This window comes from Bos javanicus, chromosome 7 (assembly GCF_032452875.1).
Source record: "Bos javanicus breed banteng chromosome 7, ARS-OSU_banteng_1.0, whole genome shotgun sequence".
Taxonomy (NCBI): Eukaryota; Metazoa; Chordata; class Mammalia; order Artiodactyla; family Bovidae; genus Bos; species Bos javanicus.
The window spans coordinates 30,340,004-30,366,895 of record NC_083874.1 but is presented as its reverse complement, the minus strand read 5'-3'; the positions used below and the strand labels follow the sequence as shown (position 1 = coordinate 30,366,895).

Sequence of the window (26,892 nt, the reverse complement as noted above, 5' to 3'; positions counted from 1 at the left end):
AGAGGTTGATGAGGCAGGAGCCTTCTCCAATATCTTGGGTGCTCTTTGGGGAAGCCCTTTTCACAGTGTTCACCACTGAGCCACAGGTTACGCCAGGGAATGTCCCCACTCCAGGCACAAAACTGGCATCCTCTTGTTTAACTCTCCACCCATATTTCATCTATGAGAGAAGCCTTCTCTGACCACTAGATTTAAAATAGTGACACTCTCCACCTACTGCTCTCATCTTGCCTCTCATCCTTTCTGTCCTGCTCTCCATAACACTTCTTCCCATCTGACAATTACTTATTTATTATTTATTCTGTCTCTACCCCCTACAAAGTCATCTTCATGGGGATCTGGACTTTTTTGGGTTCATCTTGCTTTAAGGCCCCCACAGCCCCTTTCTGAGGAGATAGAATGCCCACCAGAGGCTGCTTGTTCCCTTAGGAGTGGGGAGCCTCCTTGGGACCCCAGGTCTGGGCAAGTTGCAAAGCTCCTCTTTGGGAACGTCATAGGGGTTGGAGGGGGGGTGGGAGGTGGGTAGTCTCCTTTCAGAGGTTCCCCTCTTTTGCCTGCACTCCCAAGTCCTCAGTTAGGTGGCTCCCCCCTTCCGAAAGAATGGAGGGATGGCATTTTCAGAACGAATGTGAATGAACAGATGTAAAAGTAGGGAAAAGCATTGCTAAAGGCAGAGTCCCTGTGCAGTTTGGATGCCACGTTTTCAGCCAGGTGTTTAACAGCAGGGTAGAGGCATCTGTCCACTAATCTGGCTAAATATACAAAGATCCTTCCTGGGTCCAGCCTCCTTTTTCCTTTTTCTCCTCCCCTTTTTTCACCTGCAGTCCCTCCCACCCCCATTCATTTCCCAGGAAAATAAATCTCTGGGAGGAGGCCAGGAGAGTGGATCTCAGAGAACCTTTCTGAATAAATGTCTGTATTAATGAATTATTAACTCAGTCACCCATGACCTTAAACCTGGAAGAGGGAGCATGGAGGGCAGAGAGGAGAGCTGCTGAATTCTTTATTGGAGTCCTGTCAAAGGCAACCGACCATTTGTTCCCCTCCTCCATTAGGAAAAAAAAATTTTTATATAAAAGGCAAACTTTAAAACTGTATGTCAAACGAAATCAGATAGGGAGTCCCCGGGAAAGAATTCTCTTTTTGCTTTTCTGCCCCTTCTTGCCTCTCCCTCTCTGCCCTTTCCCCATCCCCACCCACCAGTTCCCCCTCCAAGCTTAAGGGTCCAATGGCTTCCCAAGGATAATTTTCTGGGGGAAAAAAAATGCTCGAGAAAATGATGAATTTGGGTAGTTAATTTATCGATCCTGGCTCCTCTTCCCACTTGTTTTATTTTAGAGGTCATTAATCAATGAAGAAAAACACCACCGTGTCCCCCGTTTGCATTTAATACACTCACGCTCCTTATTTATTCCTCTGGAACAAATTCCCAGCAAATATTCACCCATCGATTTGGGAGCGATGGATTTTTATAAAGGTTTGATCGCTTCCTAAGTGATCGAAGTGATTTGTTTCATTGGTCTTCTAAATAATGAAGACCAGGGGTGCGGATTTGAGGGGGTGCAGGCCGGTGGGCTCACTTTTTTAAAACTTCCGAGACATGACAGGGTGGTCTGAGACAAAGAAGTCCGCGGAAAACGGCCCGGAGAGCCTGCTGTCCCCGGGTAGCAGCAAGTAGGCAGCGACGGTGCGCCCCGGGGTGGGACTGCGCTGACCCTCTGCCCCAGCTAAGCCCCTGCCGACCTCGCGCAGATCACGGTGGGAGCTAGGGCCCCGCCCCACCTCACGGGCCTGCTGGGGAGGCTCGGATCCCTGCGACCCTTCCCTCGAGAGCTTTTCGTGCGCTCCTGGACTTCCCGACCTTCTGAGCGCCCCCTTTAACGTTAACCCACTCCTTTAGCTAACCCTTGGTTCCCTAAGACCTTTGGGCCCTGGGTCCCTTTGTCTCAAGACGCGAGCACGCTGGTGCCGCTGGGGGTGGAGGGTGGTACTCAAATCTGGCAGGTCAGGAATACCGCAGGGGAGAGGAGAAGGAGAAATGGGCTCGGCTAGTTTCTACTTCTCCCCGTGCCCCCAACCCCCGCGCAGCAAGAGGAGCCAAATCTCCCCCCATGGTGTCCCAGTACACATCTGGCGTCAGTCCTTCCGGACTAGTGTGGTCAGGAAGATGCACTTTGTGTCTCACTGACTGGGGTTTGAATCTGCCTCCATCACTCATTAATGTGACCTCAGGCAATCTACCTTACTAAGCCTCAGTGTCCCCATCTGTAATATGGGGTGAATGATAAAGCTTTCTCCGCGTGGTTGCAGGGCGGACTTGAAGCTTCTTCCCGCGCCTGGCCTGTCGAAAGCTCTCACAGACGGTCAGCTAGTCTTATTAGGAAGGGAACTCTCGGGCTTCCCAGAGTGTGGGCGGCAAGAGGCCTTGGGAGTAGTTGCCAGTAGTTGCCAGTTCCCAAATCCTGAGATTTTGAAGTGTGTTTGGAGGGCAGTTTTAGGAGGAGTTCTTCGGGACGGCTAGTTCTGGGGACCGAGCACTTGTTAAGTAGCGGGTTTGCTCAGAAACAAGGAGGCGGCAGGACCGCTGCTGCAGTGTCCGGGCGCGGAGCCTCGGTGCTGTCTTTGTTCCAGAGAACAGAGGAAAAGAATATGAGAAAGACAGTATGACTCTTCTCCCTTGGCCCAACGGAGGCTGCTCTTCGGCAGTCCGCGGGCAGATGAATTAAAGGGGCCTGGCCCTTCCCCCTCTCCTCCCGATGGAGTCGTTCAAAGTCGGTGGACACTGAGTGACTCGCCTCAGGGGTCCACAGCACCGTGGGTTTTCCCTAGCGGTGTTTGCCTTAAACTTGGGTACTATCAATCTATTCAGGGATGACTGATGACCTTGTCACGGCGACGCCAGTCAAAATATTTTCGGTCCAACTCCGTACCAACCAGCACCGAGGCATCCTGCGTGAGACCGGACAGAGTCTAAACAGCGCGTTTCCCAGGCTCAGAAGAAATGAGTGGTGGGAAGACAAAAAGAAACAAGCGGAAATCAGGAAAGAATGGCTATTAATTGTTCAGAGTGGCAGGTGCTAAATAAATCGGTTTGTTTTTGCGGGGTGGGGGAGATGAATGTTATTTCTTCTCTGTGAGGTATGGACAGAACTCCGGTGATGGGAAAGCGCCCGAGCCGGTCCGGTGCCCTCTGCCTACCTGACTTCTGTGAATGCCTTATAGAGCTGGGGGTGGCGGGTGTCTAATCCTTGGATGTGAAACCATGCCTGGAAGGGCTGCCACGGTCTGAGGCGCGGGGAGGAGGTAAGATGGGGGTGGGGTTGCGCTCCCACCCCGTACCTCGAACACCAGGTTTTGGGGGGCGAGGGTCCCCTCCGGGGCAACCCCGGGCAGCCAAAGGCAAATAAGCCTCGCCTGTGTCCGGAGCACTTGTACCACCAGACGTAGCTCGGGATACTTGCCTTGCATGCCAAAAGGGAGAAGGAGCCAGCCTCCCAGGAAGAGCACTCGAGAGCGGGTGGGCTGAGGGCTGGGCGCTGTGAGACTCCACTGCAGCCTCCTTTCAGCCCCGCGGCCAGGCCTGAGTCCCGCCAGGACCGGTGCCCTTTAGAGACCCTCTCGGTCTCACGCCTTCCACCTCTCAAAGACAGCCTTCTCGATTGCCGACTGAATTTCATTCCAGCTTGCAACCCACCCCACCCCGGACTCCCCCTTCACGCCCACCTCCACCAAGATTTATGTTAGAGATTGCGTGGCGGGCTAGTCGACTCTGGCACCCAGCAGTACTCCTGAGAAAAACTGAGCCCGGCAAAAGCGCAAACCCACTGCCGGGACTTGGTCCCACTCGCCCGGCCGCGCACGCTCGCCCGGATGCCGACACCCGAGCGAGTGCCGAGATGCGTTCCGGTTTCCGCGTTTCCACTGCTTCCAGGACCAGGGCAGTGAGCCGGCACCTAGAAAAGATATATCATGGGCAGAAAGAGACAACAGGCGAACCGGAGACGTCACGCCAAAAAAAAAAAAAGTGGGGGGTGGGAGGGCAGAGGGGGTATTTGTGCGAGAGAGGCGCAAGATCTGTGTGTGGATACACTCGAGTTAGAACTTCCTTCTTCCCTCTCCCCTCCCCTTGGTTCTTCTGGCCTGCCTCCCGCCTCCCCCCACCCCCATCTCTCCTCTCTCTCTTTCTCTCTCTCACACACACATGCACACACACTTGTATTTTGTGCTGTCGTAAAACCCACGTGTCCAGCCGGGAGGCTGCCAGAGCGTGGAGCGGAGGAGCCGGGACGCGGCAGCGGCCAAGAGCCCGCCGCCGCTGCTCGGTCCGGCGCCTTGGACCGCCCCGCACTCCCGCACTCGGAGTAACTGCTCTCACGCCGTCCGCAGGCCTCCACCACATCCCTGGCTTGTGGCCCCGGAGGGTCCCGGGGAGCCGGATCTCTAGCGCTTTGCTCCTGCGCTGCCCAGGGGCATGTAGCGTACCGGGGGCACATACTCTCCTGCACGCTCGCCAAGACAGACACACGCACGCACGCACGCACAAACCCTCCAGGCAGCTCCGAGTTTTCCGGTAAGCGTGGCTCGTCTAGGGCTGAGGGTCTTGGGCCGCGGAAATAGGAGGCTGGAGGTCCCGCGCTGGGGGCGGGGGGCGGTGGTGGGGCGAGACTGTCCCGCCTCCTGGCGCCGGAGGCCAGCGCGGCTCAGGCTCAGGCGCTGCGCCACTCGGGCTCGGGCTCGGGTCGGCTTCGAGCGCCGGCAGAGGGCGGGGGCTGAGTCCTGCCGCGGAATTCCGCGGGGAAGCGCCCTCTCGCCGGGCTTCGACAGCGCAGGGTGGGCGCTGGGCGCCTCGGGCCGGGAGGCAAGGCAGGGTGCACACAGCTACCCCCGCGCGACGCCGCGGCTTCAGAGTAAACTTTGCGCCCCAACCGAGTTGGGAAGAGGGAGCCGCCAAACTCGGCTGCCGCCGGCGGAGCCAAGGACTCAAACTCTTCGCTCCAGGGTCTTGGCTGAGGTCCTCCCCGCCCCTCTCGCACCAGGCCCTGAGTCCGGCTCACGCGCACCCATCTCTTTGCCCTCTGTCCCCAGCTTGAATCGTTGGACATGCTGAAGCCCGGAGATCCCGGCGGCTCGGCCTTCCTCAAAGTGGACCCAGCTTATCTGCAACACTGGCAGCAACTCTTCCCGCACGGGGGCGGAGGCCCGCTCAAGGGCGGCGGTGCCGCGGGTCCCCTGGGCGCACCACAGCCTCTCCAGCCACCGCCACCACCGGAGCGCGCTGAGCCCCAGCCAGACAGCCTGCGGCCGCGGCCGGCCTCGCTCTCCTCCGCCTCGTCCACTCCGGCTTCCTCCTCCACCTCGGCCTCCTCTGCCTCCTCCTGCGCTGCTGCTGCCGCCGCTGCCGCCGCCGCCGCGCTGGCCGGTCTCTCGGCCCTGCCGGTGGCGCAGCTGCCGGTGTTCGCGCCTCTGGCCACCGTCGCCGCGGAGCCTCTGCCCCCCAAGGACCTGTGCCTCGGCGCCATCTCGGGCCCGGGGCCCTCCAAGTGCGGAGGCAGTGGCGGGGACGGCCGGGGTGTCCCGCGCTTCCGCTGCAGCGCGGAGGAGCTGGACTATTACCTGTACGGCCAGCAGCGCATGGAGATCATCCCGCTCAACCAGCACACCAGCGACCCCAACAACCGTACGTAGCAGCAGCCCGCGCGCTCTCTTTCGGGGAGCTGGCTCCGTCGAGCGCGGGCGCCGGTCCAGGAGGCGCATCAGATGAAGGGGACCCCGGGTGGTTGGCTGTCCGGACCGCGGGCCTGCACCTCCCTGACCACTGTGACCAAAGTTTTCTGGATTAGAGAAGGAAGGAGAACGGCTAGAATGGCGGGGTGGCCCCCATGGGTTTCCTCTTCCCCCTACTCTCATTCCCTGCTTCCCAGTCCCGAGTCTTTAAACCCAGGTTTCCCGCGGACCGAGCAGTACAGATCGCCTCCCTGCCGCGGCATATTGCGCCCGGCGCCGGGCGGGTTCTAGCAGCGCGCGATGGGAGTGTCCCGGGACCGGCCTGGTCTGGCCTTCGGAGGGACAAGACAGGAACTCTCAGCGGTTCTAGGGAGCGTGGATTCCAGGGCTGATTTCTCCTCCTCTCTATCTTACCTCTGGGGTTAACTGTGTCAGTTCATTTTCCGACCGTGGGGTTGTCCGGGGGACCAGCCGGGAGCTGCTGGCTGGCCGAACCTCTAGTAGGAGTTTTGGATGGCACTGGATCAGTCTCTCCCTGCAGGCAGGCATTATTCTTAAGTTTACTATTTATTTTAGGAAAGAAAGAAAAGAAAAAGAAATGGCAGTTACTTAGTGAGAAAACATTTCTAATTTCAGGCCAGAGTCGTTTCCTGCGGATCCCGCATTCTCCGTGCACCTTGATCCTGCAAACATTTACAGTCCGTAGCCACGCTTGTGGGCTCACACATTGTTTTTTTTTTTTTTTTTTTTAATGAGGGTAATAGTAATTTAGTATAAGAAGCGTATTCTTCTTGTCCCCACGTAAACGGAAAATGCCTAAATTAGCATCCGTTTTCTTCTAGCGTCCCTTCCTGTATTCACAATTTCAAACCCTTATCACAAGTGTAGTTCCATTTTGAGGCTTTGAAGTAAAACTCTAAATGAGCACCAAAAATGTATTATTTATGTTTTATATCCGATTCTTTTTGGTCATTTCAGAAGTTATGCTATGTTTACACTTTCTGTGTTGGGATAAGTTGCAAATACACTTCCAGAGACCCCCAGGAGAGAACATTAAAGCAGGTTAAGAAAGTGAGGCTGAAAGCAGTTCAGGATTTGAAAGAGCAACACTCAGCTACTTTCTTCATCTCATTCCTTCACCTAGCTTCTCTGTCAGCAAAGTTGCTTACAAATGTGTATGGTCATTCTATTTTGATCATGTCCCTTCTTACAGAATGTATACTAACCTGCAATCTTCTTAATTCGTTGTAAAAACAAAATAACTACAGGTTTTGGTTAGTGAAAGGACTCCCAAATTTATTACTTTGATTTAAAACACTGGGAATGACCCTAGTGATTGAGATGTATTAACCTTTTCATAATAGTTGGAGATAATTGTTTCAATGGAGATAATTATTGTTAATAAGATGAGCAGTTGTATTTACTTTTTTCCTTTCTAGGGTCTGAGGCTAAAGTATTGGGTTTACAATGAGGGTTTCGATTCAAATTTGTTCTGCAGTTAAGGAAATTCTTGTATTTCAGAGTTCCAGAAAATGCTACAAAGCTATGTTGTCTGAATGGACTTTAAAAAAAAAAAAAAAACTTATCGACTACTGAATTCCTTGATGGTGTTGTTTTCAAAGCATTTCTATAAAAAAATATTAAAAGCTAATACTTTAGTAAAAAGGTATTTCTTTCAGTGAAGTATAGTCACTGTGGGCTGAGAGTGCTTCATCAAACTTGCAGACTTTCTTCTGAATTAAGTCAGTGCTGGAAAAGACACCAGCAGTGCACCCCCAAAGCCCTGTCTGTACGCTGAGCTCCCCATAGTGTTTACAATGCAATCTTGAGGTTTAATGCATTCTCATCAGAGAAAAACCTGGACTTATCAGAGAAAGAACTGGGACAGAGTCCTAATTAATAATATGACTGTTAAACCAGTTTATTGTCTCGGTACCATTTTTCCTGGTTGGAGGAAATGAATTGTAATTTATTTAAATTATTCCTATTGTGTTAATATTCTGATATCTCCTTTTGAGTGGACTGGACTGCTCCAGTGGGCAAAGTGCAGAGGCAAAGACAGGAAAGAAAGGAAGTCAGATTCCCCTATTAGAGTTACACTTCATGTTGCTCTCTAATTAAAAGGCAATTGAGAAAGAAAATAGAAAGCTGAGGTGGGTGGCTGTGTCATGCCAGGAGACCAGGTGTGCCATGCTTCCAGGAACTTCTCTGGGCAAGAGTAAGCACTCATTTGAAACCAGGAGATGTGTTTTACAAAGACAAAGTGAGAAGCAATTGAGTTTAATCTAACTAGAGGATCAAAACACATCAGAAATGCATAGAGTGGGAAACTTTTTTTTACTTGGCAGAGGAAGTTGATATATCACTTGAAAGATGGTGAAAAACAGTTTCACCCCATTCCCAGGTTGTATGTGGGTGGGGGTGGGGTGAGAGATGGACAGAAGGGAATCACCTATTAATTTATCATGCACAGATCTTTGTAGTTTTCCTTTTAGTCTATTGCCCTTTCCCTCTAAAAGAATTCTGTGAAGTGACCACTCAGCATTGCGTCGTTTTTATTACTTTGTATGTAAAAGGGTATTGAGTCGTTTTGTCTTTGTTTTTTTTTTTTACAAGGCAAAGGTGCCTCTAGACTTGTCTTTTCCCTTTAGAAGAGTTACTTGCCTGGGATCACCAACGCAGTAACTCCTGCGAATCCATCAGTAGCACTCCTTTCACTTGAAACTGTATTGGCATCTATGAGAACTGCCATAGGGAAGGCATAGTGAAGGGTGTTGCAGCTCTGTTTCACACATAAAAAGACTGAAAAACAGCAGAAACTATACAGCCTAGCCTGGTGAGCTCTTCTAGTATATATCTAACTCTGTGTATGAAGTTATTCTATAATTGAAGTACACTTTCCACTGAACCTCTCAATGCTTAGTTGCCTCTTCTTGCATCTGTTTAAAGTCAGGTGGGACTTGTGTAAGGTAAATGGGAGATGGGGGATCTTCCGTCCTCTTCCTGTATTACTGCCCTCATTCGCTGACAATTTGCTTGACGCCATTGATTCCGTCAGGCTCTGTTGCAGCGGCAGCCTCTTCTTGGATCCTGGGAGCTCAGTGCGTTTGAGACCCTGTCACTTTTCTTGGAAGGTATTGAGCAGCAGCCAAGCGGCGCGCTGAATGCTTGTGTTTGTTCAGAAACGGCTGGCCGAGCCACTTTGCTCTTCATATCTTTTTAATTTTTGATTAAGATCATCCTCCTTTCTACCTGGGAGAGAGGTGGGGGTTAAGCCTGTCCCGGGTCTCTCTGCGGAGAATTGAGTCGGGGCATTCCGCAGCTTCCCCAGCAGGAGGTCTCTCTCTCTTCAGATATTTCGGGTAGCCCTGCTGTGCAAGGAACAGCGCTGGGAACAGCACTGGCTGGAGCACAGGTGTAGGAGTTGGGGCCCCTGTTGAGTTGAGGCTCCCCTGTTGGTAGCGCCATCCTTTCCGAGGGTTTGGGGAGAGATACTGGAGGGAGAAGGAAAGCTGGGGTTTGTTTAGTTGAGAGGTCAGGGCGAAGAGATAAAAGGAGAGTGAGTGTTTTCTGACCTTCCCTAATCTCTTCCCACCCAGTTGGAAAACGCAGGTCCTGTTTGGGAAGCTCCCGAGCCCAGTAACCCAACCAGTGGGATTTTCCTGACACCAAGACACACTCGCTGTGATGGCCTCACTGTCAATGGCCCTCCAGCGACTTAGATTTCAGACCCGGTCCTCGGTGGGAGGGAGGCGGCTCGGCGTCAGTGTGTGGGCTTTTGTGTCGTTCTCTTTTGCTGTCTTTTTGTGTGCAGGCCCAAGCCCCATCCCGGAACACACATGATTTAGCTATTTTACATCATCCGTTATCTAGTGCTCTGAAACTGAGCATAGAGCCATATATTAGATTGAGGTTAGGAGAGGTGGCGACTGTTTATTTAAGGTGATAAAATGGTCCATCAGCAGTAATCTCCATCGATATGTGCCACCAGGAGATGAAGGATGAGGGGACAAGCCACAATTAATTGCCCTATAGTTTTGTAGGAGAGAGTGGAGCCGGCCCAGACCCGCTTCGATCTCCTCTTGCGCCTCCTATTCATCATCTTCGCATTGTATATGGCGGCCTCGCAGGGGCAGGGGCCGGTGAGGTTTATCTCTGCGCAATATTCTCTCGCCCTCACACACTGGCTCTCCCATTTAATTTATTAATACAGTCATCGGGAGACAAAAAAAAAAAAAAAAAAAATCACATTTCCTCTTTCTTTCCCTCCCTCTTTTGTCTCTCCCTCTTGGTCCCAGGGCCAAGCCGGCAGCCAGGCCGAGCAGGGGAAGCCTGACGCGGCTGTGATTCGCCGGGAAAGCTTTAAACCCGCCTAGGAAGAGTCCCGCAGAAGGCTCCCCGCGAGCTGGGCCACCCCGCGGAGGCCGAGACCACGCTTGGCGGCTCCCCTCCCTGGCCTGCCTCGCCTCTGGATCCGCTCGCTCCTAGTCCCGGTTCCGGGAAGCCTAGAAGACCCCTTCCCAGGGGAGGAAGGGGGCCGGGCGGGTGGTAGGAGCTCCAGAGTGCGGGTGGTGGCGATCACGTCTGGTCTTGTAAGAAAGCCGTTCGCTGGCAGCCAGGGGGGCGAGGACTTTCACATTCCGGTTAAGTGTTGAGGGGCCCGGCGTCCACCCCGCTCAAGGTCCATCACCATCCCAGCCAGCCGGCGGCTGGGCGCGGAGAGGGCTGAGAGGAGAGTGCGCGCTGGAATCGGGCGTCGAACCCACGTGCGGGAGACTCCCGGCCTCTGCACTCCACCGGCCCCAGGCCCCTGTCGGCTGACCCCCTCGGCGACCCTGAGGGTCCGCGCCACCCCCCGGCCCACTCCTGCCACGAAGCAGGCGGAGCTGCCAGCAGGCGGCACTCCCGGGGCCGCGTCGCCGTCGCCGGGCAGGGATCGATGGGCGCCAGCCCCGCGGGGCTTGGCCTCAGGACAGAGGGCGGCGACCTCGGCGGTGGTCGCAGAGAATTTATAGCTCAGCAGTTACCACGGTCCGGGCGGGGAGGCAGGGTTTTCAGCTGCTCCCCGGTTCCCTGTCCCGAGCACGCGTGATGGCAGGAGAAAGCGGCGGGGAGGCTCTGGGGAGCGAAGGCCCAGCGTGGCGGGCGCGTCCCCAGGGGCCCCGCTCCGCCTGCGCCCACACGCGCCTGTCGAAGGGCCCTGGAACGCTGTATATTTCACGTTTCCTAGAATGAGAAATGAGATACCAGAGGACTCTGGCCTCCTTTGCCCCTTTTGCCTTAAAAGAGATCCATTTTCAATTACAGGAGCCCCACGTGCTCTTGTAAAAACATCCAAACAGTACAGAAGGATAAGGAGCGAAGAGTGAAAGTCGGTTCTTCACTCCACTTGGTCTGGCCTTTTGAAGTCAGTGGGTGAACAAGTCTTTAACTTAGTGATACCTCCTCCTCATTCAGAGACCAATAAACAGGAGCTTTAAAAGATCTGTTCAAGATAGAGACCCTGATCTCATATTCCCCAGTGCTATAGTGGCATTTCCAAATATCTTGCTTGGAGAGTATACTATCTCTCACGATCCTAAGAGACAGTAGGAACATTTGTTTGCCTCTTCTTTATGAATACAAGTAGACATATTATGTATTGTTTGGCCTAGAATGCTGTAACATGTATTATATATATATAATACCTATGTATTTTTTATGTGTAGTTTAGGCATCTAGCCCACTTCTCCCTCAAATCTTTTCATGTAGGTGTTGGTGGCTTGCTATCTAGAAGACACTAGAAGGTGTTGCTGGCTTGCTATCTAGAATGTTTGTCCACTTGGGCCACATTTGTCAACCCCAGGTAATCAGTTACTTGTTTTAGCCATTCTTAGGCTCCTTTGGGACTCTTGAGACATAAGTCAGAAGTCACGTATTTTCAGTGACAGAAGCTGTTTGTATTAAGAAACAGTATTGTTAGGATTAACATGTATTTTGACGTAATTGGTCAGCTTTTGGGGTGGAATATTTTGAAATAGCATGAAGTCGTTTATAAATGATGATAACTTCTATTGGATGGACTAACGACAGTGGACTGGGATTGCCTATCCTGCAAGTATTCTTCTACATATTGGCAGAGCCTCTGCTTGTCACTCTGCGGAGTGCTACTATTGTTTTAACACTTCACGGAGACAAATGAAAGTTCCTAAGTTGAAGAAGTGCTTTAGAGGACATCTTTGAGAAAGGACTAGACACACTCTATCATGCATAACAAAAAACTGGAATATGCTTGTTGTCTGTGTGGGTGGTGGCTGAAGTTGCCACCTTTGCTCCTTATTTTATTGCTGATGTAGTTGGTATGATGTTACAGGTTGTGGTTATCTTGTAGGTTGACAGAATCTCTGGTATGGACTGTCAGGGAGTGAATACCAAATGCTCTTTCTTCTCACACTTTGTTTCATTGAGCCAACTAGAAAGGAAAGGTCTGTTAATCAAATCCCTGGGGTGATTTATTTTTACTTTTACGGGCATATTGCCTTTGCTTATTGTCATTTGTTTTAAGCTATTTTTGCTAAGGTGCTGAAAGGCCATTTCTGAAGTTAGGCACTAAAATTCAAAATTATGGACATTATCATCTTACTTTTCAAATCATCCTAAGTTAAACTCCCCAAACCCCAGAGTGTGGAAAAGGGAGAAATCTGTTTAATTCCATCATGCTACAACAGTTTTGTAGCACCCCCCACCCCCCTGCCGCCAAATAGTGAATTCAGTGAAATATTTCAATTCTATTGACTGAGTTATAAGTTTGAATATAAAATTCTCCTGGCTTTCCTTAATCTTAGATCTCTAGATTTGGAGGCTTTTAGAGTCAGGTGGACCTGCTGGTGAATCTTTATCTGCCCCTTTCTAAGTTTCTGGTCCTTGGTTAAGCTAGATTGCTCATAAAGCCTCACTTGCCTCATCTGCAAAATTGGAATCGTGATATTACAATAATATAGTAGCTGTTTGGTTGAAGATGGGTGCCTGGCACATAGTAGGCAATTGGTAATTGTGAGTTTTTATTGTCTTTCTTTCCATGCCCTCTTCCTCTTAAAGTTTTTGTTTTCACAATCAGGAACTTGAGAAGGTGTGAGAAATGAGTACATTCTGGAGGAGTTGAGAGTACCTCCCTCCATCTAGGCCCCAGGGTCAAAAGCATAGCCTGGCACAGTTTTGATGGTTAGTTTGTGTTGCTGAAAGAGGGGTCCTTTGTGTGACGGCAGTCCAAGGGGCATGGTCACTTCACTACCTGCAGAAAGAGGTTGCTACGTTCCACTTGAGAGGCCTGGGGACACCCTCAAGAAGCTCCAAAGGTCCCCTCATTCTCTGGGCTCTTTGGGGAGAAGTGTAGGAGGAGCCGGCTGAGGGGAGGGCATAGAGGGCTGGAGCCCTTCTTCACTGAGATAGGATGCTCCGGTAGTCAACCTTCAGTTCACTGTGAAGCAATTGAGGAAAACAGGGGCTCACTCACCAAGCTGGGTTGCCATCAGATGTTCCTCGAAGGTTGCTCCATGAGTTACTTGTCACGAGTTCTTTGGGCATTTCAGTTGTTCTAGCATGGATAGAGTACACCCAGGGCCATCCACCAGGACTGGCTGTGATCAAGGCTGGGCACAAGTGTCCAGAGGGTGATCCGTCGCCCAGTGCTGGCGCATCCGCTGGTGCCCAGCTCTTGCCATTTCTGCCAGTCGGGGCTTGCCCTACATCAGGCCCAGTGCCACAGGGCTCTGCTGCTCAGGGGCGCCGCGGCTCCCCAGCGAGGCTGGGCCAGAGAAGCCGGTGTCGTCGGCGGGCGCCGAGACCGCGTCCCAGAGGCAGGTCCGCCGAGCCGGGGCGCAGACACGGCGGCTCCGCCAGGCCCATTAATAACCCGGAGGGCGCTGCGATCCGACAGCATGGTCGCCGCAGGCCTGCTTCCCGCGGCTGCCGGGCCTGTTCCTGCCGGGTTTGAGTCGAGGGATACCGGGCGTTCACGGCCGGCCGCCCCAGAGGGTGTGGTGTGTGTGTGAGGCCGCGGGTGTTGGGGGAGGGGATTGGGAGAGGGGTGGTCCCCTCATGCGCCGGCTGCTCTGAAAGCTTCACTAAAGCTCTCACTTAGTTTATAACGTAAGAAAAAAAATCGCATTTAGCCTCGGTATTAACCGTCTGGGAGGGATTTGGGGCCCTCTCCAAGGAAACTTTATCTTCATCATTAAAGACCCATTATTTTGATCATTACATTTGCTGTTTGTTTTTTTCTCGGGGGGGGGGGCTTTGGAGAAGAGCTTGCACGCAAGCACAGGGCACCCCAAACCCGCCAGAGCATCCCCCCTGTCTCCCACCGGCTCCAGCAGAGCCGGGGACACCGCGCCAGGGCGCCCTCTGTGGCTGGGGTGTGGGACTGCGGCTCCACGGGGCCACGGCCGGCTCCGCCCCTCGCATGGACCTTCTCGCGGGAGCAGAGCGTGTATCGAGGACCCGGGGGTGGCGGGTAGGGTCGCCCGCCTGCTCTGGTGATTTTGAAAATCTCTTCGTAAAGAAAGGAAAACCAAACATAGCCAAGATTCCACCAAGGTAGAATCTCTCCGCGATTCCAGATGGGTCGAGAGACACTTTCCTCCTGGTACAATGATAAACACACCTCGAAACACCACGCAGAGCGAGAGTAGGGAAGAGGGTGAGGAGAATAGGGAGGGAAGCGGGGCAGAGGCCGGGAGGAGAAGCCGCCAGCTGTCCCGTCGGTTCCTTGGAGACGACGACGCCATCCGAAGGCTGGAAGACGGCTCCGGAGGCTTGTGGAGGGCGCGCGGGGTCTCGACCCGGTACCAGGCGGGTTTGGCACGGTGAATTCCAAGGGAGAGCGTCTAGTCCACCTCTCCCCCTGCTCCCAGTGGCCTCGGCGCCCTCGCGGCGTCACCTCCCTCGCAGGTGGCTCACCCGGGCGGGGAGGCTTGTTGTCTCGGGGTTTACCAGGGGTTAACCCTCTCCCTTTCCTCCCCTCCCTCTCGCGTGTCTCCGGCAGGTTGCGACATGTGCGCGGACAACCGCAACGGCGAGTGCCCCATGCACGGGCCGCTGCACTCGCTGCGCCGGCTCGTGGGCACCAGCAGCGCCGCGGCCGCCGCGCCCCCGCCGGAGCTACCCGAGTGGCTGCGGGACCTGCCCAGGGAGGTGTGCCTGTGCACCAGCACCGTGCCTGGCCTGGCCTACGGCATCTGCGCGGCGCAGAGGATCCAGCAGGGCACCTGGATCGGGCCCTTCCAGGGCGTGCTCCTGCCCCCGGAAAAGGTGCAGGCCGGCGCCGTGAGGAACACGCAGCATCTCTGGGAGGTAAGTCTCCTGGCCACCCAGGACCTTGCCACCCGGCAGAATCTAGGCCCATATAGAGCCTCCCTTGTTCCCCAGAGGGCAGTGGAGACACGATTTCTCTGGTCATGCAAATATCTGGTATTTGCAGCTCCTGCAGAGAAAGAGGTGCCCATAGCAGCCCAGCCAGGAAGCAGCCCAGACTTACAGGTTTCTGAAGATGGAATCACCTTAACAAGCTTCCAGTCCAGCTGCGATAGATTTGACCCTTGGTCTCCCTTGATCTTGAGAAAAAGAGAAAACACCTGAGGAAATAACAGAGGAGGTTGGGCATTGGGATGTGAACTAGGCGAATTTTGTGTCCTATTTTTAATCTCTTCCAACACGTTTTTGTGTTTGTCCACTGGGCAAGAAGGAACATAAGCATAAACAGGAAGAAGGAGAGTCAGGCTTATTTTCTCCAATACAGACAATTAGGTAAACACCGAATGTGAGAGACTGTAACACATTCCACAACTTTCAAAGTGCCCAAAGTAAAGCAAGACTATATTGTGAATCAGAAATCACAAATTCTGCTTCTTCTCTGAAAAGGTACAATTGTTCAGATAGAAAATCATACTGTAGGAAAACTCTGAAGTGGTTCGGTGTAACGCAATTGATAGAACTTCAACGGTACAGTCTTACCTGATGCTATTACTTAAAAATCAACAATGTATTTGAAAAATATTAACCTGAGATTTGTCTCAGAGCTTCATAGTTGATGACCAAGGTCCATTCTGAAAGAGACACCCCCACCAATTTTGGATATTCCTACCATGGAGAGTTGTTCGTGAAAATAAGGTGCCATAAGTCTTACCCTTAAGCGATATGTAAATCTGACCGAGACCAGGGAATATAATGGAATAGGATTAGCCAGAAAATAAACATTTTTAAATGCCAGGGGCCAAGTTGGCATGGACCTTAGGGCTCCATTAATGGGTCATTTCTGCAACAGCCTGAACCCCACACTTGGCTCAGTATCCTGCAAGATGACTGTTTTCATTGCAAGCTGCCCTTTAGTCACTAAATAAACTCATGGGATTCAACAATCTGCTCAGATTTTTGCTGAGCACCTTCTCTGGCCAGCACAATGACTTGGTCTCCGGAACACTTATATGACTGTTGGCAGTGGGCTACTATGGCTTGTGTCTTCAGAGCCACCTTTGATGGAGGAGGAGCTAAATCGATGAGCTCATAGAGAAACAGCCCAAGATGACTTGATGGTGGCTGTTGGGCTATGTACCATACAGTTTCCACTGGTGCACTGGGCCCAGGCTCCCAGGTTCCAATTCACACCTAAATTGTTATTGGAAAACAGTTACATTTTCAGTCTTTCAGATTAGGATTCTTGAATGAGGGGAACATAGAGACATATTTCTGTTACTAAATAGTGCTTTTTTAAAAACAGTTTTATATAGGGAAATGGGGCAGGAGAAAATGGTTGATACATTGAGGCAAGTTAGACATTAGCATTTTGGGGTAGGAAAAACTGAGAAGTGGGAAATAAAGCATCTGGTTCTGAAATGTTTCCTAGTTGGTTTTTGTTTCTGACTAATTAGTTGTAACCTCCAGTGTGGTTTAAAGTTTGCAAAACAATTCCAGGCACTTTTCATGTTCCAGTGGTGTTATTAGGAACACTGTACCATACAGTTGAAGGTCTGCCAGTACTTTTCTGAGGAAATTGTAAAGCAATTGTTTAGTGTACAGATTTATTCTATCTGAAGTGTTAAAAGTGAGAGCCATTATATTGCCCTCTGATGCCTTGAGTTCAGTGCCTGTCTATTTTTAGAGTGTTGGGGACAAAGCCACAATCATGTAAAAAATCCCATAGTTTATTGTCGTTGTTGGTTTTCGTTTTCCTCAAAGGCTTTGAATGATTGAGATGTTGGCAGGAAACCACTCTATAGGTAGAATGTGATGATTTTTATCAATATTGAAAACTATGGAGTCTTTTTTCTGTACCCTTACTTGTACTTGATGAAGTTAAAATTCTGTTGCAGTGGAGGCCAGGGAATTTCATTTGCTGTTGGTGGTGATGCTTGGGTAGATAGAGTGAGTTTTGTCTGTTGCTTGAGGTATGTGAGTTGAGTGTGTTGGGGATTGGTGCATAGACTTGGTTCTGTGTTTAAAAATAATACTTGTTGGGTTTATGCTCGAATGGTCTACTTCTAAAAAGGACATAATCTGTTTATTTTTATCATCTGTAAGAATAGTTATAATGACAGTCCTTTACAGGACTGAAGAAATATTAAAACTGTGACCACATAAAATGTATCAGACTTCTGGGAGATCATATAAAATGTGACTGGCTGAGGTCAGGTAACAGTGCCAATGTCCATTTGTAAGATGAAATACTTTAACAGGTTTCAGATTTTTACTAGTATAATTACTTTTTAAAATATGAAGTATAAGTTTATTTTTAATTTTTAAGCATTATGATTTATTACTTTTATGAAATGTGACTATTTGGATTAAGTTACATTTATAACAAAATTCTAAATGTTGAATTGTTCCTCAGGCTTTAGTCTTTCCTTTCAAATCTAGATTTTATTGTGAAAAAAAAATTTTAATTGCTATATTTTTTATATCAGAAAGAATCAGTAATTGGAATACACTGTAGGTCTATAGAAACTCTTGGCAATAATTGTTTAATGACTCATGTAGTAATTATCCATTTTGAAAACATACTTTTAAAGATATCTTCTAGAATACAGATCGACATAAAGCAGATCTTGAAAAAATTAAAAGAATTGAATCATGACTATTGCATTGTAAATGTTAACTGGAATCGTTTCTCACATTTTTTCGTCCCTTGCTGATGAAGAAATGTCTTTATATTTAGAGTTCAATACTCAGGTCCTGATGGATCTTACTAAGGTTACTTATCTTTATTTCAGTACAATAAATGGACTGCTAATCTTTTCCCATCACTGTTTCCAAGTAGATGATGGATTTTTGTTTCAGTTTACAGTTCGTTGTTTTTAGTGTGGTTGTACTTTATTATACACATGAAGGCTTATTACAGAAACAGATTCACCTTAGTTACTCCTTTTGTTGAATTTTTGAAAGCTCTATTTCTTGTAGAAAAATGACTCTTTTTTAATATTTAAAGTATATCAGCTATGAAGAGCTTGATTGGTTTGTAAGTGTGATGTCATCTTTTAGTTAATATTTTCTTTGGGTATAATCCTGGTTCATAAAAATATAATTTTATGAAAGTTAAATATCATACCACTACCTTCATTATGTTTTGACTCTTTGGGGTACCATGGGAAATTCTAAGAATTTTTCTTTTTTAGCAATAATCCAAGGTAAAATTTTTTTGTGTGCCTTAAAGAGGTTAACAAGCTAAAAGTCAAATTTATCATTTTGGGGGGCCAATTTCTTTTAGAATCAGAATTTTAATGTATTTTACAAAAATAGTAAATTTAGATATCTTAAAATAGAAATATAACTGGATAGATTAAATAATCACTTGCCTTGCTTGTATACATTTATTCCAGCAAGACTTGGATGCATGATATATTTCTAGCTATTTGGCCATAATGGGAAAAATCTTTCTAAATGTTTTGCAAAGAAAACATAGTCTTTCTCAGCAACTAGGTCTTAGTGATGAGAGTGAGATAATTTTGTCCTAATGTGTTTTCTAATAAAGAAGTGAAAAGGCACATTTAATTCCAACATTTATGAAAACATTATCTCCATTATTAATGTGCCCCTTTTCCCTTGAGATAAATTAATCTAGTCCGCACATGGTTTCTCCTTTCTGCTTAACATCAGAATTTAATATGACTGGACCTGAGGAATGTACACAGTGTATACTTTAAATTCTACTGGAAGAAAATACGGAAGTTTAAAATAAAGTTACAGTTTAAGATAGGTTAGAATTACTCAGGCCTTTCAACTCAAAGTCTGATCTGACAAGTTTTAACAACATTGACAAAATAAATTGCACTTATTTTCACCCTAGAAAAGTTACTCTGTTAATTGAAATAATGTAGTAACTTGTTAGGATAACAGTCAAGGTATTAGAAATTACACTAACTTGGAGTACTCTGCAGTACTTTGGAGTTAATTTTATAGAATTTCTCTTTGCCTAGGTTAATTTGGGTGTCTTATTTTCATTTTTACTATGTGGAGACTTTAATTATTTTTCTTCAGAAAATCAAGGGGGATAATATACAGTGGTCCTTTTTGTGGTTTGATTTTGTGCCATAATATTTTAGATTTAATAAGAGGTTTACTTTGAAGCAAATAGTCTATTTTTCATCATTACTATTTAGCTTAGGTCAAAAGACATTAATGAAAACCAATATTAAAAATATATTGCATGCAACTAAATGTTTATATTTCAAAGCCATCACAGGTAATTGGTACTAGAAGGAAATGAATTGATCTCGTCTTTTAAATGTATTATGTATGTTTTCATAAGTGACCCAGTTCCATATGTAGTACTGTACACATTTGTATATATTTAGATAGTAAAAAAGTCACTTGAAAAGAATAATTTTAAATTGAATAAAAGTAATTTAAAAATTCAATTAAAATTATTTAAATTTTTCCCAGTGATTGTACTGTAACTGTATATTCCATATTTTGCTCTATAGACATGGGTTCATTTTGGCCTGATTCACCAAAGTACCAGGGGACAGGATTATATAGCTATCACAGCTGTATTGAAGTAAAAGTTATGTTTCTCAGCAATTTATCATTTAATATAGCAGACTGTCATTTCAGTTTTGAGCGTATTGACTTCATGAAATCCAAATATTCTCCTTCAAAACAAATCATAGTAATGTTACTATTATGTTTTTAATTATGCAGAGGAACAGCTGGTGTATCTCGTTGACTTTGCCTCATTTGATTTGAAGATGTCTTTTATAGTGGTGCCCATTTGATCGAGTGTGAGCATTTTGTAGTTTTACATAAACTGTAAAACCATCTGCCGCCTCTTGGAATGGTTTCCAGCATTGTGTTAAAAATAAAAACTTAGTACTTAAAGCTGGCTTTGAAAAGGTCATATAAAGTCCCGATACTCTTGGTTTATGTACCAAATGCCACCCTTGGTTTCTAAGTTCAAAAATGACTCTGTTAAAAAAAATTATAACAGCCATTTGGAAATTCTCATGTTAGTGAAGTTTAATCCAAATATACATGTGACTACAGTGTTTTACTTTTTTAGTTGCAAATGCTTTATAAAGAATGATGTATTCTATATCTGAAGGACTGCTTTTCTGATCAGTCAGTTCAGTTTATCTATTGTTTATAGATTGCTTCTTTTGATAGCATTTTGTCCACATGAAGAAAATAATTCCTAAGTTTTTTGTGGTTCACTGCATATTTTCTTACATTGTATGATTTTTTTTCCCACACTGGGAAAAATAGAGAATGGAGATTAAAATAGAGAATGGAAATTAAAATCAGAATTGCGGAGGTTACTGGACAGATGAAATCTGCTCTCCCCAGTCACTCTGTGGCAGCAAGTGATTTGATGAAAATGTGATTTAGGTAACACTGCATCAGAGAAACCTGCAGGGGAGCCTTTTAATTTTATGTGTCAATTAAGGCAGTTTTACTTATTCAGGGAAATCTATTGTGTTACCCAGAAACCATTTATAGTTGTTGTATAATGTTGTGAGTTTTAAAAAATTTTGGTTGAATATGAAAATCTTATCTTTTACTCAGCTGAGAGATCGTGTCTACAGTATCAAAATCCTCTTTTCTCAGAGGGTAGATGTGATACTTTGGTGTTTGGCCATTCTAAAAAAAATGCAGTGCATGAAACCACTATGAGACCGCCTTGCTCCCCCTTCTTTCTTTCTTTCTTTTTTAGACTCATATATACTCCCAGATTTCGTGAGTTCAGACATTCCTTGTGTATTTACACAAGAAATACAGACTCTGGTATAACTACTTAGCATAAAAGCCAGAGCAGCCAGAGCAGAATATACTTTTCCTTGTAAGCATTTGCCACCTCACTCAGATAAGTTACAGAATTCCATTATCCAAATTGTTACACATGTGTGACAGAGGTTGACCTTTCGTCATGTCAATCCTTTTTGTGTAGGCCCCAGGCTCCAGCCTAATGGCTCAAACCCTGATTTACTCACTGTAATAAGGGCAGGAGGTCGAGCAATTGTCAGGCTGCCTGTTCGTACTCTTCTTGGAGCCTGGTTGAAGGCTGTTAACACAAAGCTTTTCAAAGTGAATTTACAACCAGCACCACTGACAGAGGCCAATCAGTGCACCATAAATGTCAGGTTAGTGAGATTGAGCAGTAAGTAAAGTACTGACAGCACACTATTGGCTGGAATCAATTGACCAAGGTTTAACTGAGAAGAGCAATCTCCTTGTGGTGCTCTTAGGGAAAGAGCTAAGTGTGCAGCCAGGGTTTCCAGGTAGGATCCGTAGGTTTACCTGTAAGGGTTGGGGTGTCATCCATTTGCCACAGAGCATCCAGCATCCTGGTGTTGATATGCTGCACAATCTGGGAGTTCAGAGTGGTGGAGCCTGCTGACTCTGAGTTGGGTGGTTAAAAAAAAAAGCCCCAGCATTAGAAAGGAGAGAGAGGAAAAAACCATTAAAATATGGGGCTGTCAAAATTGGGAGACACATCCAGTGTGTTACAATTCAGTGAAAGGTAATTTGTTCAAATTGCAAACTGTACCAGGGAATTTCCACCAAGGCACAGACATAAATAAGCCCACTCTTCCTGGGGCTTAGCAGGGTGAGACTTTCATGGAAGTCACTAATGAGTGATTATGGGTTGAGGGTCTGAATATCCATGAGATGTGGTTTCTCTACCAGACGAATGTTTTTATCATTTTGTGTAATGACAGCCTGGACAACAATTCATTGAGCTCAGAAGGCATCAGCATTAAAATGGAGGAATCCATTAAAATGCTGTATGCAAGGATTTATAAATTAGGCAATTTCCTTGATTATTGCAATCATTTACAAAATTGATTGTTCCAGTGTGGTATAGACAGATTTCAGCACTGATCATTGACAACAAGCACATTCTCTGATATCTGTAGCTACTGGTCACTAAACCAGGTCACTATTCCTCACCCCTCTGCTGTTCTTGGTCTCAAGGTCAGGCAGACTGATTTCAAAGAAGCTTATAATTATGAAGTTTTTATTTGTCTTCAGAGGAGACTCACCTAGGCTGTGAGAGTAGGTAGGTCCAGGTTGCTCTAAAGGTTGTTACATTGTTTTTATATTTTAATTCTGAGTTGGGGGGGAAGATATGAATAATCGTGATATGCTTCAGATCAGCAGCACAGATTTTGAGATGTTGCCAACTTAAATGAAAATAATTTTTGAAAATTGCAGCTGTAAATATTTGTTTGATTGAAGATCTTAAAGTCAATAATGTGTTTTATGTGTTGGTCCTTAGAGTTCTAATTATCCAATAGATATATTGTAGAGTCACTGGATTTTAGGTCAGTTAATTCTGGAAGGTATAATAAAGACATTGTTACAAGTGCGAAACACTCAAAATGCTGCAGATTTTCCTATATATGAACACACAGAAGTTAACTTGGTGCTTAATCACTAACCACAAACCACAGAGTTGTCTTGATTCCTGAAATATCAGAGATGGGCATGCCAAATGTGTCTGCAGAGCTCTGTCCAATGAAAGCTAGCCGTGCAGTTTATGCTTAGTACAAAATAACTTTAGCCATTTGTTTTCAATCATTTTGTTTTTAATCATAATTTTCCCCTTTTGGAACTCTAACACAAACTGGGGTTTGTAAAAGAATAACACTTTATAAAATTGTTTAACACTGTGGGGAAGGCAAAAAATTGTTCAGTTTGTCCTGATTTGAATATATAATAATTTGATCTCGAGGTAGTTCCTTGTTTTAAAGTGAAGATGTTACGTTGTGGGAAGGCCTGTGGCTTGTGGACACTTTGCACTTACTTAGGTACTGTCACTTAATACTGTAAATAAGAAGTTCATTTTCACTTTTAATTAGTTGTAAAATTCACTGCTTAAAAATTCAGTACAAAAGGCAGTGTTTTCAGTACTGTGTCTTGATATGATCTCTTCATTTTTATTTAAATATTTCTCTACACAGTATTCTGGTTTCTGTTAAGAATTAGAGGCCGTGTCACTAGATCTGTCTTGGGAGATCTTTGAATGAGGCACTCGGTTTTATAGATGTTTTTACTTGTCCCTTTGCACATTCATTTAATAAACCAACACCTCATGCACATGTTTGTCAAATAATGATATGGGATTAAGCCCATTTTATTAAAATGAACAGTATTTTTCCCTCTCTGTGATCATTTTAAATTAAAGCTGCCTCAGATAATGAAGTGTTGTCTATAGAAACATTCAGTGTAATCTAATTCACTAGAAAGTTCTTAAGTGCTTTTTAATTGGAATCAAATTAAATGTAATCAAGTCATGTTTTCGGTATCTTGTAAAGCACTGGGGCCTTAAGTGTTGTTAGCACACTTGGGAATATTAATGTTTAGTGCAAAAGCAGCAGTACTAAATTCTGAGATATGCTTGCAAACTCCAAAATGGTAGATAACCCATAAATAAATTATATGTTAGAGTGTAATGTTTTTAGAACCTGTTGTGTTTGTCCCAGACTAATATTCAAATTCATTTTTGATATGCGAAATGCACAAATAGTTCCTGGGGCAGAGAATCCTGAAAAGTATTGGTCTATTGAGGAAAGCACTTAATTTCAATTTATTAAGATTAATTGCAATTTAAAATTTGGCCTGGGTAATCTACAAAAAAAAATTAATTATAAAACTTTAGTAGAAATGAGCTTTTCTATTAAAAATAATTCTTATCATAAGAAATTTAAACTGTATAAAAGTATAAACCAAAGGTAGCCATTAATGATGATTTTTATAATAGCCTTTTGAGAGATAATTATATAATGTGATATAATATACATTTGTTTGTGTATGCATTGTATATACATTGAATCACAGTTTGAGTAAAGATACTTGTGTTATTTCCTTGATACCACAAAACACATTTTTAAAGCAGCAACTAATGACACTATTTTCATGGAAGTTCCTGCAGATGTTTAAATTTGGCTCACCCATGAATAGATTTTGTGTCTAGTTCCATCCTCTGATCTCTGTATCTTTCCTGGTGGGAAATTTCAATCTGTAGACCCCACTGATACTATAGATGCATTTCTCCTGGTATATTCATATGTTTGATAGCCCATCTTAATAAGACCAGAGCTTTTCTGGGATCTAAAGGAAGATTTTAATGGTCCTCAGGAAGAAGGAAAAAAATTTATTTCTTTTAATAGATCAAGGTGTTAACGAAAAAGAATCAGATCTCTTTGAAATGCTTTTCTAAGTAATAATACTGTATTTATGTAGCTGTATATGAGACTTCAGGGAACATACTTAATTTCTTTGTATCTCTTATTTATCCATATGGAAAAAAGAGCCATATTTGACTACTATGCAAATTAGAGGGGCAATATTTGTGATGTTTGTGTAATAAAAGAGATCTTTCTCTTTTCAGTTAGGGTTTTAACGATACTTTTTAAGACTAGTGGACTCTGCATAGAGTTATAAAGAATTACGTTATTTGTTAAACCAAAAGATTGTACATGGTAGACCATGATACGTAGCTTGAATTTAATTACTATAAAATCAGGCTTAAAAAATATTTAAATACAAATTTATTTAGCACTGCTCTCAGGTAACAAAGGATTATGTGTTAAAGGGATACCATACAGTGTGGGGGACTTCCCTGGGGATGCAATGGTAAAGAACCCGCTTGCCAGTGCAGGAGACACAAGAGCCGTGGTTTTGATCCCTGGGTGGGGAAGATCCCCTGGAGAAGGAAGTGGCAACCCACTCCCACTTCTTGCCTGGAGAATTGCATGGACAGAGGAGCCTGGCGGGCCGCAGTCCATGGGGTTGCACGGAGTTGGACGCGACTGAGCGTGTGTGATTCACTTCTCACAACTGAGAATTGACTCCCGATGTGGAAGGGGATGGACTCAGTAAAATCACAAAGGGCCCTAAACCTGAAGGTGTTTTGACTCTGATCAGGAGCAAGTTGTTAGGTAGGTGTGCCCCCACATACTGAATTCTGAATAGAAAAACATCTCCGTGCCCAGCGTATTGTGATTTGTCAATAAATATTAAATAGCAGCAAGTCAACATCATGGCACCTTTGCCACTGTCCATTAAAATGTGTGTGTAGCTGCTTGTGTACCAGTGAATACTGACATAATAGTGCATTGTACAACTCCTGAATATGTGTCAGTGTTAACCATAAAATGTATGTAAAGCGAGAATTCCAAGTGACAGAACAAGTTTTAATGAAAAAAGTAAGCATAAATGCTGAAACATGTCCTGGAGAGCAAAAACTAATCGAAATTTGTATTTTTTCTAACATATGTTTACTGAATACTAACCATGTCTTTTATGGTATCTGGAGTTTTTCCTTTGGTAATCCCATGAAGGTGATAGTCAAACTATTTGACAAGCACCAGCTTAGACCTTGGAGAAGGAAATGGCAACGCACTCCTCTACTCTTGCCTGGAGAATCCCATGGACAGAGGAGCCTGGTGGGCTACAGTCCATGGGGTCGCAAAGAGTCGGACACGACTGAACGACTTCACTTTGGCACTTTTCACTTAGCTTATACCTTGCCCATAAACCTGAATGCCTGTGATTGTATCTATGCTCCATGGGCTGATATCAGCTCCAAAGCTAGACTAGCTAGCAGAGCTTTAGCAAAGCCACTAAACAGATAATCCATCATGGGTGTAAAGTTTCAGTTTTGAAAGATGAAAAAGTTCTGGAAATTGATTGTACGACATAGTGGATATTCTTCACTCTACTAAACTATGGTAACTTTTATAACATGTGCATTTTACCATAATAAGAAAGGAAAAATAACTCTATTTCCAGTGATTTTTCTTCTAGCTCACTGATTATTAAACTCTAACATCCATAAGAATCTCCAGGTACAGGGAGCTCAGCAAAGTTCAGTCTGGGAACCTGCTCCCCAAAGATTCTGATTCAGTCCTGCAGAAGGACTTAGGAACCTATTTTCTGAACCAGTGTCTAATGTGGTGCTGGGACTACACTTGAAGAAATGAAATGCCAGGCTCTACCTTTCTCTGCCTTACTCCTTGGTTGTCCACTTCCCTTTCTGCTTCCTTCTTTGTCTTGGCTGCTCTTGAGCAAATCCAGTATCTCTTCAGCTTCCCTTCCATACCTGGTCTCATCTGTTCCTGTGTGAATTCTAGTCTTACCCTTGCTTTCATTTCTGCTACACCTTGGCTAATCTATGGGCATTTCCATTCTTCTCCCTTACCACCCACCCCCAAAATAGATAAGTAGATAGATTAAAAAAAAGATATAAATATTACAGAGCTACTAACAGACAACCCTGGTAGCTCAGCTGGTAAAGAATCTGCCTGCAGTGCAGGAGACCCTGGTTTGATCCCTGGTTTGGGAAAATCCCCTGGAGAAGGGAACGCTACCCACTCCAGTATTCTGGCCTGGAGAATTATGGACTGTATAGTCGATGGGGTCGCAAAGAGTCAGACATGACTGAGCAACTTTCACCTCACTTCAACAGACAGGAAAATGGACTTCCCTGATTTTCATCTTTTCTGTCTTTCTGAAGTCCATCTGACCAGGTATAAGGAAGCAGCCAAAAAGGAGAAGGCTCTCCACAGCATGCCGACTGCAGTGTATAATTAGCACCTCAGCAATCAGAGTGTGCTTCAGGAGGAGGTGGCCTGCTGAAAGGCGTTCGGTAGGTTCACAGGTGCTGAGTTCCAGCTCTCACCGGGTCTCAGCTATGTG

The 26,892-nt window shown here is 45.9% G+C and overlaps 1 protein-coding gene across 3 annotated transcripts in view; it reads left to right on the top strand.

The window, feature by feature from the left end:
- Nucleotides 1-3,716: 3,716 nt before the first annotated feature.
- Nucleotides 3,717-26,892, top strand: part of PRDM6 (PR/SET domain 6) — a 113,755-nt gene continuing 90,579 nt past the window's right edge. The window contains exons 1-3 of one of the 3 annotated variants that reach the window (XM_061422949.1): nt 3,717-4,570; nt 5,086-5,677; nt 14,747-15,054. In XM_061422949.1, the coding sequence (XP_061278933.1) occupies nt 5,101-5,677; nt 14,747-15,054 (885 nt within the window). In that variant the 5' untranslated portion in view covers nt 3,717-4,570; nt 5,086-5,100. The remainder of the gene's footprint in view (nt 4,571-5,085; nt 5,678-14,746; nt 15,055-26,892) is intronic. The other 2 variants (XM_061422951.1, XM_061422950.1) reach the window with 2 other exon arrangements.